Genomic DNA, 15,889 nt, shown 5'->3' with positions numbered 1-15,889 from the left:
TCCGGGCACGTAGTGTGAGGTAAACCTATCACATATAGGGGTTAGACGTCTTGTACGTTGTTATGTCAGGGACCAGCCACTTTAAGTGCATCATTCTTTGTGTCTATTCACGCCATCACATCTGTGTTCGTCATGCATGTGCTCTTTGTAATTTTGTTCATGCTTTGCCATCATGCATCTTCAGGAATACGTATTCAGTTATTAAAATATTCTTTGAGGGACCCTATGATTCTTCCGGAAATTAGTTATCAAAGTATTGTTATGTCATGTAGGGTTGAGCAATAATCGAACTGAAAATCGACGAAACTAAACCGAAATTAATTGATATCCGATTTAACCGAAAATTGATTATCAGTTAATTTTGAACCCACGATAATCGAAATTAACTAAATTGAACCGGACCATTCATATTTTTAAATATTTCTTGCATTAATTTATACCTCTATTTCATGTATTACATGTTTTATACCCTCATTTCATATAATTATACCTACATATTATGTATTTTCAAGTCAATTATTAATCAAAATTAACTGAACCTAACTAAAAACCGAAAACTTAACCCCATAAATCGAACTGATTAACCAAAAATCGACTGGTGAATTTGGTTGAGACCAACAACCAAACCGAACCGTACACACCCCTCAATTATCAGGTACCAACCCATTTTCTAAAGCACGACATTATTTGTCACTCAACGTTTTGCTGAAAACAATATTTATTAGAAGGGAATCAAATTTTTACTAAGTGAACACACTTTAAAGTTAAAAAGAAATATTTTATATTCATCTTTGTGTAGAAATAAGTTCACGGGATTCATGTGGGTTGGAAAAAAATGGACACGTAACAAAGTGAGAACATAGGCAAATGAGACATCATAATTAATAATTATTATTATTAAGAAATTAATAAGACGATATAAGACCCCACCATATTTTTTTGGTGTATAAATTAGACACCTTGAAGCAAAGCTGCAATTCCCTCTTGGGCACATCTTCTAATTTCATCTAAAATCATGTTAGATTCAGAATGTTTCTCAACCTTCTACAACACTTTATCCGACGACAACAACAACAACAGCAACAAAATTCAAAGACGGTTCACCAATCAACAGATTAAATCACTCGAGACCATTTTCCAGTTTGAATCCAAACTCGAACCTCGTAAGAAGTTACAAGTTGCCAAGGATCTAGGCTTGCAACCCAGACAGGTCGCGATTTGGTTCCAAAACAAGCGAGCTCGATGGAAATCAAAGCAATTAGAAAGAGATTACAACGTGTTGAAAGCGAGTTATGATTCACTTTCTTCTAAGTATGACCTCCTCAACCAAGAGAATCAATCATTAACTCAACAGGTACAATATATTATATTAATTAACTAATTAGCCTTCTTATAACATTAATTTTATTAAACAACAATTTTAACTCGTTCTTGATGTTTTCGACAGTTGAAAAGTCTACAAGAAGTGATGGAGAAGAAAGAAAAAAGTTGTAGCTCTGTGGGGAATTCAACCAATTCAAGTGAAGAGAACATAGAACATGATAATATTAATGTGAAAGTAAGTAATAGAAATGATTGGGATGATTTGGAGTGTGATCAACTTCTAGAGGGAGATACTAGTAACCAATGGTTGGACTACTGGTCTTAAAATATATCATTATGTATGATCATGGATGGATGGTAATTTGTTATGTAGATTATTATATATTAGCTTGAGGGATGAAATTATGTTTTACTTTTTAACCACTAGAATAAAATTAATAAAGTATGTAACATAATAAATATGAGTCTCTATGGAGGCATCTCTCTACATGGGCATATACCATAACGTTGTTGCTTTATATATGTTTATACAAGTGCATAGGGCAACATAAAAACATCGGATACCAACATATCGTGAATATTCTCTAGACGCGTGTATACCATCAGGTTGTTGCTTTATATATGTTTAAACACTACATTGGTGGCGTTTATACACGTGTATGGGCAACATGCAAGTATACAGCGCCTTATACAGCGATACCAGCAAATCTTTAATCCATATACGATCGCATAACATCAAATCATTAGGGCTTGATTTGTAACATAGATGGTGTGTGTATGATAATTATTGAGTTTAGCAAGAGGTAAACCAAAATGGTATGAATAATAACTAGTTAATCAAATTATTGGGTTGTAATTATTTGAGTCTAGAAGAAGAATCTTATCATTAATTTAATATAAAGACGTTTGATTATTTTTCCATTAAAAGAGAAGGAGATAATCTAAAATATTGAGTATTTTTATTTTATTTTTAGAGAAAATGCATATCCTTTTAGGAAAGCGAAAGAGGTTACGTGTATGCAAGCGACAACGTTAATTCACAAGCCAAATGTTTTGGTGTTCCTTCTACAGTTCTACTTGCTATATTATTATTACACAATATATCAATCGTCAAGAATATGTAAAAGAATATCCATAGTTATTAATAATAAAATAGTAACGACAAAACAATTAGATGCATTGTCACACTAATGCTGAAGTAATCACAAAATTATCATACGTCGTTAGATGTATGGTGAAATAACTCTTTCAAAAACTAAAGCTTGCTTCGACAAATTTAAATATTTAACAACTCAGATTACAAAAAGGGAATGACTATTTTGGTTTATGTGGTTTGTTGATTTTTAACTGTTATAGTATTTTAGCCTAATCGTCAATCCTTTATCAATTTTGGTCATTAAAGTTTCAATTTTTAACTTCAGTCCAATTGACAAAAGGTGCATGTGAGGGGTATGCATGTCCACCTGTTTAGTTTAAATAAACTAACTGCCCTGCCCTCATCTAGCATGAAAAGTCTTTTGTCTACCGTAAAGCCGAGTTTGGGGGGGGGGGGGGGGTTGACCGTTCTCGACTTCTCGGCAAGAATAGAACCCAATAGCTTGTTTAAAAATTAGAGTGTTTAAAACTTATATTAAAAAAAAACAAAAACAAACCTTTTTACTTTTAAGCCCAATTTTTTTTCTCACTCAACCTATATTTTTCTAAACAATTCTCGGTGACAGCCTTGATCAAACTATATTTCAAAATAACAATTTTTTGTAGTTGAACATCTTGTTTTAACCTCAAGAAAGATGAGGTTAATTAGTTTATTTAAATTAAATGAGCCAATGAAAATATCTCTCACGAGGCACATATTCATAACGCTTGCGGGTGAGTTTAACAAAAAAGTGGGACATCGTTGGTAAATTAGACTAAAATTGTTAAAAACCAAAATTTTAATAACTAAAATTATTATGGGTTAACAATTAGACCAAAATACTTAAAATCAACAAGCAACATAGACCAAAACAGTCATTCTCTAGATCAAATAACAATCAACCAAAAGACCACTAATAAAACATGAAAAATGCATTGCAATAGCTTATCAAAATCACCAAACATAACATCAAAAACGTCACAACTCGGAACATAATCAAATACAAGTACCATAGCATCTTCATCTACTTGATCTTCTTCTTCGGCCTCAACTACAATTAATCAACGAAAGTAAAAAATCAATGACTGCAAACTAAACTAGATATATAATTATGAAAAGAAAATTTATTAATCAACAAGGCAAGGTACCTGATTGCTGTGTCCACATTTCTTCTTCCTACAGTTGACAGCACGAGGATGGAGACGAGCATAGCATCTGTAGCATTCAAGGCAAATTTACATCACAAATGTCAATAGCCGTTTTCATGAGATCTTAGATGGTGTTAGATGTTAACTTTTGAAAAGATTACAGAATGTAGACAAGCAGTTGCAGGAATGAGACCGTTACCGTACTGCATAATACGATAACTGCAAAAATACCAAACCAAGTTTGACCTAATCTCTAGACAGAATATTGTACCAATGTTGGCCTGTCGGTACCAGTATCAAGTACTTTTGTACTTTGTTCTTGGCACCACGACTACATAAGACACCATTTCCCTTTATTAGTTAAAATGCATCAATTAAAATGGTAAAATAGACAAAACCAAAAAAACACTTATCCTCTATAAGTGCTATCAATTATATTTTTTGTTTATTTATCACGACTTCAATCTCTATGGATAAAACAAGAAGCAAAATTGATACATACTAATTAACAAACATAATGATACAAGCAAATTAAGCAACACCATTACATGTCATATCCTCCTCTTTAAAGATACCAGTTGACTCAACAACGTCAACTGTTGATTCATAGCCGATATCTAAAAGAATAAGAGGATTGCCATGAATAATAGTAGTTCTTAATTGCTAAGTTTGAATCATATGCTTCCTAATCAATGCAAACCAACTTCTTTGATTCTTGTTTATTTGTAAAACATGTACACACAATGAGCAAACAAAATATAAAAAGATAACGTATAAAGGTTTAAGTGTATCTTTAATTTGTTATCACGGTTTCTCAATAGTTAATACAAATGCACGCTCATTAGAAACATAAAGTAGACCAAGATTGTGTACAATGTAGTCGTAATACATAACACAAAAGTACCAAAATACCAGGTATCAAAACCGGTATTGACCGGCAAAAATCAGTTCAATCTTCAATTTATATATCAAGTCAATATAAGTTTGGTATTTTACGAGGCAACAGCAGTTCAGTACAAATCTATCTAATATAACAAGCTAAATTAAAATAGCTCAGTTTACAACTTAATAATAATAATAATAATAATAATCATGTAACCAATCGAAGAGCATTAAACATATACACATTAACAAGAAAACTTAGTTGCTTACTTGCGGCAAATAGTCTTATCCTGATTGTATTTCCTTGCTAAGGCCATCAAAGACGGTTCAATAATACCTCCACGGAGCCTCAACACCAAATGAAGAGTAGACTCTACACACAAAATTCATAGAATAACGAAATAAAAATATAAACACTTATAGATACATATATTCACAAATCTAGCAACCTTTCTGAATATTATAGTCAGCAAGTGTCCTTCCATCCTCAAGTTGTTTTCCGGCAAATATCAGCCGCTGCTGGTCCGGAGGAATACCTAATAATTAATAATTAACAATAATCAATTGTGTATTCTTTTCATTTCAGTACAAAACATTATTAAGTAATAATAATAATGTAAAAGCATTACCTTCCTTGTCTTGGATCTTAGCCTTGACATTGTCGATCGTATCACTCGATTCAACCTCGAGTGTGATCGTCTTCCCGGTTAATGTTTTCACGAAGATCTGCATTTTTACTCGCCGCTCTTCGAAACGAATGGTTGAAGGATATACAGAACGTAGGGTTTATAGTTTGTTAGGTTTTGGAAATGAATTGGGCTAATTGGGTTGGGTTTTATATTTCTATTCGGCCCATACAAGTATTAGTTCATATTATATGTTTTTTCCAAGCTCGAAATTAGAGGTGCATGAAAACCCCGAACCCGGAACCAGACACGAAAAAATGTACCCGGAACTGGTTTTTAATCCCCGGGTTTTTGATACCAGAATCCGTACCCGAACCTACCCGTAGGGTACGGATAGGGTATGTATTTCAGTACCAAAAACCGTACTCGGAACCGGAGCCGATTAATACCCGATAATACCCGAAAAACGGAACCGGTTCCATACCCAGAACCGGGTTTCTCCAATACCCGAAACCGGGTTTTTCAAATACCCGATTTGTATCCGAAATTACCAAATAAATGCCTGAAAAATACCCGAAAATACCCCTAAAAAGTGCAACCTCTTAAAAAATCCAATCTATACCCGAAAAATACCCAGGAAAAAGCCAGAGAAAACCCGAAAAAAACCTGAAAATAGGGTTTATTCAATACCCGAAAATAGGGTATTCAAATACCCGGTTTTAAAATACCTGGTTCTATACCCGACCCGAACCCGATGCATAGGGCATGGTTTTTAGAGACAATAACTGGACCCAAACCCAACCCGGGTATTGCCAATGCCCGATTTTCCAATACCCGGTCATACCCGAACCCGGGTATTTGAAAAACAAGATTTGTGCATCTCTACTTGAAATTGTATAGAAGATGTTTTTTAACGGGCAACAAACGTTGAATTGTCTAGATACTTCGTACGGGGTGATCCGAAGGTCACCGTCAACTAGCCCAACCCAGTTGTACGAAACCCTTAGACGTCTCCAAATTATCTTCAATTTTGGGGAAAACCCACCCGTCCAAAAGTCCGCTGGTGGTAAAACTCTGACGCCCTCAGAATCAAACTGGATATCACAAAGACCACATAATTCCTTCATTGAGCCACCCATACCCTCTCCAAAGTGTTGTTTATGATTATTGAATCTGGGTCTCCCCATTAAGAAACTTATGCTTCCTGCCACTGTATCACACTGAAAAGGATAAATTATATAGAATATTAATTTCCATGTTCGGTACCACATACATTTTCTTTAAATATTTTATTAGGTTTTCTTAAATATGTTAATTTTGAGGAAATTGTTTTTTGGGTTTATTTCCGAAACTATAACGAATCTAACCGATACCAACCGAACTAATCGACTCACCACCTCAACGTGCGTGTTTTACTAACTAGATAGGCGTCATTTCAAACATATTTTTTATATCATAAGCTATAAAAATATCACTATTCTGGGCATTTACTAATTTATTTTTTGGTTTATTGTCAATATCGTACCACCTCAATGCTCGTGTTTTACAAACCAGATAAACGCCATTTTAGACTTATTTCTTATATCATAAGCTACAAGAGTATTACTATTCTGGGCATTTACTAATTTATTTTTGGTTTATTGTCGATATCGTGGCGAACCTAAAAGTTGTGTGAATATGTAATAGATACTATTCTTGACATTTACTATTTTTTTTTTATATTATTCTGACTTTGTTGGGCTTTTTGTACCTAAGACTTTTATAGACCGTTTAGGATTGGGTTTTTATAGGTTTTGGTGTGGGCTTTGTAGACCTCTTGTACTTGGTAATTTTCATTTTTTGTAATTTATATTATTTTTTGACATAATATCCTTTTGTAGCAATAGGTCACTGACTTCCTGGTGGGGTCTCATCAAATAGAGCTTTTTGGTTGTATTTCTTACCATATTCAATAAAGCAACTTTGTTGGCAGACAATAAACATGAAAAACGAAATAGAAAAAAAATATAAAACTTGAAAACAACATTTAAGTACCTAAACTCAATCAATGCATGTTAATGTTTAAGGTTCGGGTACACTTGACTACTAGAGAATGTGTTTAACGTGTGAATACCTCATCATTTTTGCTCTCTCTTGCAAGGCTCTTATGTTTGAAAGATGTGCGACATACATACTTACTAGGATGTAATCCGTGTAATATACGAGTGATTAAAAAAATATAATAAAAAATTAAAATTTAACAATAGACATAATAGCATACATTATGGATTAATAAGATATAAATAATAATTAATAAAATTTTATAATTCATAAATATATAAAAACCTCATTTAATGCAACATTTAAAGTTAAAATTTGTAACTTTGTTAGTAATTATACAAATGGTGATAATATTAAAATTAAATAGCTTATTAGGTGTAAATTATAATTTTGGAAATGGTTGTGGTGAAATTCTATGTGGATAGCTTATATAGTTAAATGTCATGTGTAAACTATGTATTACAAAGATTTATTAGTTAGATTAGATTACGAGATAAGTGAATCAAAAAGAGTTTAAAGACGCAAGAAGATATAGATTAGATCATAAACAAATGATTAACTTATTGTTAGAGATAATTATTAATTTGTTAGAATTAGAGATAAGTTTAAAGTTTATATTATTATTATTATTATTATTATTATTATTATTATTATGTGTTTGAGTATTATTCAGAATTAGAGTTGGAGTTTGAAACAATTAATGTTTATATAAATATAGGTGTATGGCTATTGTATTTGTATAGTTTTATTCTTAATAATATTGGAAGAGTCGTTGTGAGTTGCCACAAAATTATTGGTGTTGTTCGTGTTGCATAATCCAATTAATTCTAACATTTAGCCACTATATTTACTACTCCAAGTCAGGATAAACTGGAGAATCTTGATCATAAACGAGACAAAATGTTAATTCTTGTGGATCTCAAGTATATCGCACGATGCATGTCAATACGGGCTAATAACAAATGTTGGGAAATTCTCACTAATGTTACTCTCCTAAAGTTCTCAATGATGGTGGGAAAACTTGTTTTTTGAAGGCTTATGGTTGTGAAGTTATATGGGTGCATGATATCATTACTCTAGTGTGTGTCAAGTGAGATGAAGAGTTCGCTCAGTGTTTACTACAAAGAGTAACGTACCATGCCATTAATAAGCATTCACTGTGGCTGCTAGACTAGATTGCTAATGCGGGTAATGTGTCAATCTGTAGGTTGGATGAGTTAAATGGATTATCAGTGGATAGAGAAAAGGATTGATCAAGGATAATTGGTTGATGCAAATTGGAACCGAATATATGTCTAGTGTCCCTTTAGTCATTAAGCCAATGTAAATCCAAATGTTTCAAACATGTTTTGGGGTAAAGATTTTGTTTGCCCCTAAATATGCTTAACATATGGGATATATCCGGTCACTACCTTTAACTGGTGGACCCATGTTTTTTTTTTTTTTTTCATGTGGTCAGAAATTTTTAAGGGCCAGTATTGCTAAATATTATCTTTTTCTAGCCAACTTGGACAACAAAATATATAAAATAAAGCAAATACGCAATAGGAAGAGTGTTCCTCATTTCCTACCCTATATCCATATATATCATATAATTACACTACAAATTACTGTTTTTTCTCTCTCCTGTTTAATTAAATAATGATTTTTACATCTTTATCATTATCTTTTCTCTTTCCTCCACTCAAATCCACTTTTCAAAAGTATTAAAAAATTATAGGGTATGAATAGTAAATCCTTAAATTTAACTTTCCCCTATAACATTTTCTCTCTCATCTACTCACAACCACTCATAAACATACCATATAATTTACAAATTCTCCTCACATATTTTTAAGAAATGGGCTGAGAATGCTCTAATACTATCAATAGTCATTAGATATACATAACAAAATTAAGCTGACAATCTCTAGTTGCTCTTTTCGGGTTTTTTCATTTTTGTAACATATTTGTTATATCATGTAGAGAAATATTACATTTCAAGCAAATTGTTTTTCAAATTTTCGCTCTAATCCAACTTTACTCTTAACGAATTCCAATAAGTATCAAATCAACTTGGACGAAAATGTCTTGCCTCACTAATAATGTTATGTGGAATATTATTGTATTAACCCAAATTTCAACTTTAGGGGGTGTTTGGTAGAGGGAATTAAGGGGTGAGAAATGGAATTGGAAAGAATTCTCTTGTTTGTTTATGAAAGAAAGAGGTGAGAAATGGAAATAAACCATTTCCATTTCTCTGATTTTGTTTCTCTAAAAAAAGCGGAGAATTGGATTTCTAGGGTTTCATTTCTCCCATTTTCCTCCTTTTCCTTTCAAACCAATTCTTTTCTCTCCGTGTATAGAACTCAGGAACACAGCGGCAGTCACCTGTAGGTTCAAATAAAAAACTGCCTCTCGACGGCCCATTCTCTTCTCGCCGTCAGCTTTGGCTGATGTCTATCCTCTTCGTCAGTCATCGTCGGCTTTTTCTCATCGACGCTCCATTCACCCTCGTCCCTCTCACCGTTGGTTGTTCGCTAGCAGTTTTCAAAAGAAGGTAAAGTTAGGTTTAATGTTTCTGTATGTTATTATCTTCAATCTGAATCCATACTGAGTTTGATTGCTAATTGTCGATTTTTTCCTTTGATAGATTGCTACTTTTTTTGATAATATCATTAAGTTTAATTTTTTAAAGACTGATTCGTGGTGGCAAATTGCCCTTTAGAAATAGTTCCACTAATGTGTTTGACAAACAACTTGTATCGCTCTTCAACTATTCCAACTAACTTGCAATTAATTAATTAATTTTGTTCAATTATGGTTTATTTTTACGATTTTCCAGCTTTATTACCCTGCAATGTAACTAAATAATGGTATCTATTGTTTGTAAAGGGTTGGGTAAAGTGGGTTAAAACTTAAAATTGTGCATAGAAGGGAAGCATGGGTCTTTTTGTTATGCTAATTTTGATTCAGTTTAAGTAGTGTGTCTATATGGCTCTACATGATGCTAAGCAAAAGTTGGGTTCGTTGGTTTGAATCGAACATAGAAGGGAATGGGCTACTTTAATGTATAAACTATCGTGTTTGAAAACTATTTTTCTTATCTGTCACAGCTTGACTGTTATTTACTTTATGTAACATGCACATGAATAATATCTTTATGGGGGGTTTTTGTTTGAGTAGTTGTCCATTTCCCTCTTATACTAATTGTTAGGTTAACTATTTTGATATTTCTGTCTAACTTTTGTTTTCCATTAATTTTTTCTTTATTCATTTCTTTGTGTTGCATTATGCAGGTTTCATTTAAGCTTGTATTTGTGAGAAAAATCAGCATTTGCAATTAAAGGTATGAGTCATAGATAAAAATTATTGATTTCATACTTTTGCATTTGATGTGTGTTATAGACTTATAGTTATCTTAAGAATGTTAATTTAATAAAGATAAAAATTGTTGATTTCGAATTGTTTGCTAAATGGGTGGTTTGGGATAATTTTGTACATGCAACATGTAGATAGAGGTGATATAATGTGTCATGTTTGGAGTCGCACATTTTATATAACATGTGAATTCGAACATGACTGTGAGTTCGGTTATGGTGTTTTAGCTTATCATACTAACATCCATCAGCATCGCCGTCGTACCTGGAATCAGCTTCTATCAATCATTTAATCATCACCAAACCTAACCTGTGAGTTTTAGCTTATCATACAACATTTTTTAATTGTATAATTATGCATTTGTACGTAGACATGGCAGATTCAAATATAGTGAGAGGAGTTACTCGGAGCAAGCATACCTGGACAAATGATGAAGATGCAAAGCTAATTGATGCATTAATGGAGATACATGCATCCGGAAAGTATGCTGGTGCTGACAATGGATTCAAACCAGGTTATTTAAATGGTGTTCAACAATTGCTAGATGTAAGTCTTCCTAACTCTGGCCTCAAAGCAGAACCACATATAAAGTCTAGGATGAAGACATGGAAGACACACTTTAGCATTGTATATGATATGGTGCATACAAGTGGGTTTGGTTGGGATGAACAAAAATGTTGTATTATTGCCGATGATAGTGTTTGGAATGAATACGTGAAGGTATATTCTAAAAAATATATTTTTTAGATTTTAAAATTTTAGTCTAATTTATTTGTAATTGTCTTGTAGTCTCACAAAGGTGCTGTGAATTTTCGTGACAAGTCATTTCCTTTCTATGACAAATTGTGTACCATATTCGGTAAGGATAGAGCTACTGGTAGTAAAGCAGTTGACCTTGGAGAAGAAGATGTTGTTCAAGAGACGCAAAAAAGCTCACCTGTTGATATTGAAGACTTTGATTTTGTTGATGAAGCCGTTCCAAATGTTGATAGATCTGAAGGACAAACAGGAAGTGTAACAAGTAAGCGCAAAAGAGGTAGAAGTACGGATGCAGATGAGATATATCGAGAGTTTTGCAAAGATATCAAGGAAGTTTTGCTTCGATTTGGGGAGATGGTGGGTGAACAACTTAGCAAAGAAGGTATGGAGGCTCGTGAAATCTATGAAAAGGTTAGTGATGAGTTGAAAGCTTTACCAGGTATCACTACGAAAAAACGGTTCAAAGCAGCTCATTTGATTGGTAAAGATGTGGATCTAGGACGTTCTTTTCTTGCGTTGACAATAGAAGAGAAAATTGAGATGGTCGAGTTGTATACCGATGGTTCAATGGGATAGTTGTGTATGGTTGAAGTATGTTTTGTATGTGAATTGGTTTTAACTATGGTTGATGTTTTTTGCTTAAAAACTATGTTTTGTATGTGAATTGGTTTGATCAATGCATATTTTGGTTGGAATTTATGCATCTTTTTATATGTTTTTTATTTTTTAATAAATATTTGTTATGAAAAAAATACTTGTGCTAATGATAAAGTTGATATAATTCTCTGTTTATTTTCTATGTACCAAACAAGAGAAATAATTCTCAGCTATATTTCTCTACTGAAATCTCTGTACTACCAAACAGAACAGTCAATTCTCATTCTCCAGACCAATTCTCTTTCTCTGCAATTCCATTTCTCTATTCCATTTCTCTACAATTCCATTCTCTGTACCAAACACCCCCTTACATTTCAAGCAATTGTTTTCAAGTTATCACTCAAGTGTCAAATCAACTTAGGCGAGAACGTCTTGCCTCACCAATAATGTTATTATGTGGAATACTATTGTAATAACCCAAATTTCAACTTAAATTTGTTAATACTAGATTGTATTATAGTATCACCACAATTAGATCAAATTAAAATTTTAGACATTTAATTAACAAATAACAACAAATTGTAATAAAGTATAAATACATAAATATTTCTTAAAAAAACTAAAAAATAATTAGATAACTAAAGAAAAGTGATTATAAACATATGACTTGGAGATGAAAATCAAGGTTTAAATAAAGGAATTTGGAAACTCAGGAATGGTAAGAGCAAGCACATCCGATCCTCTACTTCTGACCTCAATGTTAAATACAAGCAAAAATGGTTAAAAAATACATATTCATAAAAAGACATCTTTAAATCCCATCCCCATATCCATTCCCATATTTTTATCATGAATACCTTATTCGATGTAAATGGCTTCTCGTACATCAAGAATACCTTATTAGATTTAGATGGCTTCTCGTACATATATCAGTCCACACGCGGTTGTCTCGTTCATGACGTTGAAGCCAACGTTCAAAGACAGTGAGAACCTGATGAAGGCAACAACCTTCTTGTCCAGAGCTACCCATTCCTCATATTTCATCTCCTTCGGAGAAGCCTTGATAACTCTTGGACGAATAAAGCCTTTGTCGGAAAGTTCTTCGAGTTGGTTTGATAACTCTTGCATTTCCGACGGGGCTAAACGGTAAGGAGCTTTGGCTACGGGCATTGCTCCGGGCACAAGATCGATTCGGAATTCTACCGGGCGAATGGGTGGAAGACCGGTGATGTCTTCGGGAAAGACATCAGGAAGTCACAGACGATGGAGATGTCTTGGATTTTTCTTTCCTTAAAGTCTTTAACCACCACTTGAGCTAGGAACGGAACATACGTTTGGCGCAAATATTTTTGGGATTGAGAGTATGACATAAGGTTGAGCCTTTTAGGAGTAGTCTTGCCGTGGACCTTGAGTGTTTTACCGTTTACAAGCGGGATTCGAATGATTTTATCGTAACAAATGACTTCGGCACGGTGCAAAGATAACCAATCCATGCCTACTATGACATCGAAACTTCCCATTTGCATCGGGATAAGATCGATCGAAAATTTTCGCTTACAAAGAGTGAGAATACAATCACGAATGACCGAGTTGATTGTGATGGAATTTCCGTTGGAGACTTCGACGGAAAAAGGTCTAGAGAGTTTAGTGCGAGGTACGGCAAGTATAGACTCAAATTTTAATAAAATAAAACTCCTATCGGCACCAGTGTCAAATAAAATTGAAGCCAAATGTCCGTTCACTAGAAACATACCGTTCACAACGTCGTTTGCGACTTGAGCTTGAATGGCGTTTATCATGAAAGCACGCCCTTGGTTACCGGGATTTCCTTGTGGTGCTTGGGGTGGAGGAGGAGGTGCTTGGATGGCTTGAATTGGTTGGATGAGAGGTGCATTTAGTTGTGGGATTTGAGGTTGGTAGGTTTGGACTTGGTAAGCTTGGGTTTGGTAATAAGGCACGGTTACGGCTTGGGCTTGGTTTGCATAAACGAGTCGGGGACAATTGTTGCGGAAATGGTTAGGGTCTCCACAATTATAGCAAGCTCGGGGTTGTTGTGGGTTTTGCGGGATTTGCGGGTTGTTTCTTGGTGGGGCAGGATGTCCACGAGGTGTGTTTCGACATGTGGTATTAAAGCGACCGTAACGGTTGCAAATGGTGAAATGGCGACAAGTCATGTTTGAGGGATGGTGAAACTGACATTTATTGCATAATGGATGAGGACTAGTGTAGGATTTTCGGTTTGGATGAGCTTGAGATTGTTGTTGGGTTTGTTGTGGGTGGGTGACGGTATAGTTTCGGTGATTGGACTTGAATTTCTTCTTGGCTTGGTGGGATGAGTTGGAGTAATTTATGGCTTGAGGAGGTGGATCAACTTTGATTTGAGGGGTTGGTTCGGGTTTACTTTTGTCACACTTTTTCTTGATCGAAAGTGTACCCGCCTTGACATGGTTTTCGGAGAGGGCTCCGGCTAGCGTAATAGCGTCTTCAAGGTTTGCCGGTTTACTACTCATTACCGAGTCACGATTAGCATGGGCAAACCCCCGATGTATTTGTCAATTTTGCGTTCGAGCGGGGTGACCAAGTGAGGAACAAGAGTGCTCAACTCATGAAAACGGAGTGAGTAGGCGGCATTATCACCACTTTCTTGCTTAAGTTCCCAAAACTCGGCTTCGAGCTTTTGGAGCTCGTGTTTTGGGCAGAATTTCTTCATCATAAGTTCTTTAAGCTCGGTCCATGGGAGAGCCATGGCGATTTCCGCCCCTTGGAGATGCATAACACTACCCCACCATGTGAGAGCGGTTTCCTCAAACATGCTCGAAGCGAAATTAGTTTTCTTCGCTTTGGGGCACTCGTTGTGTCGGAACACACTTTCCATCTTTTCAAACCATTGCAACAAGGTAGTCGCATAGTTCGTACCAAGGAATTTGGTTGGGTTAGCATCGGTAAATTGTTTGTACAAGTAGGGAGCGGGTGTGGGTTCAACGGGTGCTACAACGGGTGGAGGTTGGTTTGCTTGCAAGTGAGTTAGGAGTTCGGGAATCACAACGGCGACTTGTTCGGCTACTAAAGCGGCCATCTTGCGTTTTGAGTCCTTGCGGTAGTGGCGTCGTAGCAAAGGCATTCTAAAAATTATAAAGAATTGTAGTGAGTTTAAGGGCATTGAGTTTAAAATAGAAGATGTATGTAACAACTTTTTTTACGTGAATCCTAGTGTCATGAGGATGAGAATGTTAGTAGAAATAAAGCTTGTACATAAACCAAATGATAAAAACGTATATATAAGTATATGTTTCAAAGTTTCGAGAATTTAAAATTTGGACGTTTTGAAGTGTTGAAATTTGTATACAGTCAGAAAAATCGTACATGAACCACCATGATTTGATATTCCAAAAAAAAAAAAAGAAAATTTCTTGTAAACATATATATAGTCGGGAAAATCGTACATGAACCACCATGATTTGATATCCCGGCAATAAAAACTTGTGTAAAAGTAATATGTATGGAGTCGAACATGTGCACGTATCACCGCGTCTTTCATGTTGTTGACTCAAATCATGATAATAACATACAATAAAACGGAGATACAACAAGATGTTAAAAACACTTGTCCACGTATCACCTTGGCTTTTATGTTTTCAACACCAAAAATAAGGAGGCGACCGGAACGCTCGCATACGACAACTTAAAGTGTCGGCTAATATAACTCGAGTTGTTTGACCTAGAAACCAACACTAAACCCAATCATCCCAGGTAAGTAATCACCTTCGATTTTTGGAATCTTTTTGTCAAATGATCGAATCAAGTGTTTCGTTCCCTACGGTCGTCACAAAACAAATTATAGAACCTAGCTTTAAGGAGATTGTAAACAACGAGATCCAAGTTAAGCTTGTGATCCATAAAACACAATATAAAAACTAATATTTTGTTTTAAGGTAAAAATACCTTAGAATACTATTGAAAGTGTGTGTATGTGTACATTTATGATGAGATAGATTTTTAAACAAGTTTATAAATAATTA

General features: G+C 34.5%; 2 protein-coding genes across 2 annotated transcripts; one reads left to right on the top strand and one right to left on the bottom strand.

Moving 5' to 3' along the window:
- The first annotated feature begins 990 nt into the window (after positions 1-990).
- LOC143538993 (uncharacterized) lies at positions 991-1,722 on the top strand. Its single transcript, XM_077032425.1, has 2 exons — positions 991-1,354; positions 1,448-1,722. Exons 1-2 carry the CDS (start codon positions 1,016-1,018, stop codon positions 1,646-1,648), a joined length of 540 nt encoding a protein of 179 aa, XP_076888540.1. The 5' UTR covers positions 991-1,015; the 3' UTR covers positions 1,649-1,722.
- Positions 1,723-3,454: 1,732 nt separating this feature from the next.
- Positions 3,455-5,237, bottom strand: LOC143538992 (ubiquitin-ribosomal protein eL40 fusion protein). The gene is made up of 5 exons (XM_077032424.1): positions 5,118-5,237; positions 4,938-5,024; positions 4,759-4,861; positions 3,607-3,673; positions 3,455-3,509 (listed from the first exon to the last, which is right to left on the bottom strand). The coding sequence occupies exons 1-5, from the start codon at positions 5,218-5,220 to the stop codon at positions 3,483-3,485; spliced, it is 387 nt and encodes a 128-aa protein (XP_076888539.1). The 5' UTR covers positions 5,221-5,237; the 3' UTR covers positions 3,455-3,482.
- Between the last annotated feature and the right edge of the window lie 10,652 nt (positions 5,238-15,889).

This window comes from Bidens hawaiensis, unplaced genomic scaffold, assembly GCF_021521415.1.
Source record: "Bidens hawaiensis isolate Kalapana, Puna unplaced genomic scaffold, B.hawaiensis_p1.1 tig00011791_1, whole genome shotgun sequence".
Taxonomy (NCBI): Eukaryota; Viridiplantae; Streptophyta; class Magnoliopsida; order Asterales; family Asteraceae; genus Bidens; species Bidens hawaiensis.
The sequence above is the reverse complement of the archived record's forward strand: the minus strand, read 5'-3'. Positions and strand labels throughout refer to the sequence as shown.

Bases quoted from the DNA above. Each gene is read 5' to 3' on its own strand.
- LOC143538993 (XM_077032425.1), top strand. From the start codon at position 1,016: ATGTTAGATTCAGAATGTTTCTCAACCTTCTACAACACTTTATCCGAC. The intron at 1,355-1,447 runs GTACAATATATT...TGTTTTCGACAG, and splicing joins ATCAATCATTAACTCAACAG to TTGAAAAGTCTACAAGAAGT.
- LOC143538992 (XM_077032424.1), bottom strand. From the start codon at position 5,220: ATGCAGATCTTCGTGAAAACATTAACCGGGAAGACGATCACACTCGAG. The intron at 4,862-4,937 runs GTTGCTAGATTT...TTTTGTGTGTAG, and splicing joins TGACTATAATATTCAGAAAG to AGTCTACTCTTCATTTGGTG. The intron at 3,674-4,758 runs GTAAGCAACTAA...TGAATGCTACAG, and splicing joins GATAAGACTATTTGCCGCAA to ATGCTATGCTCGTCTCCATC.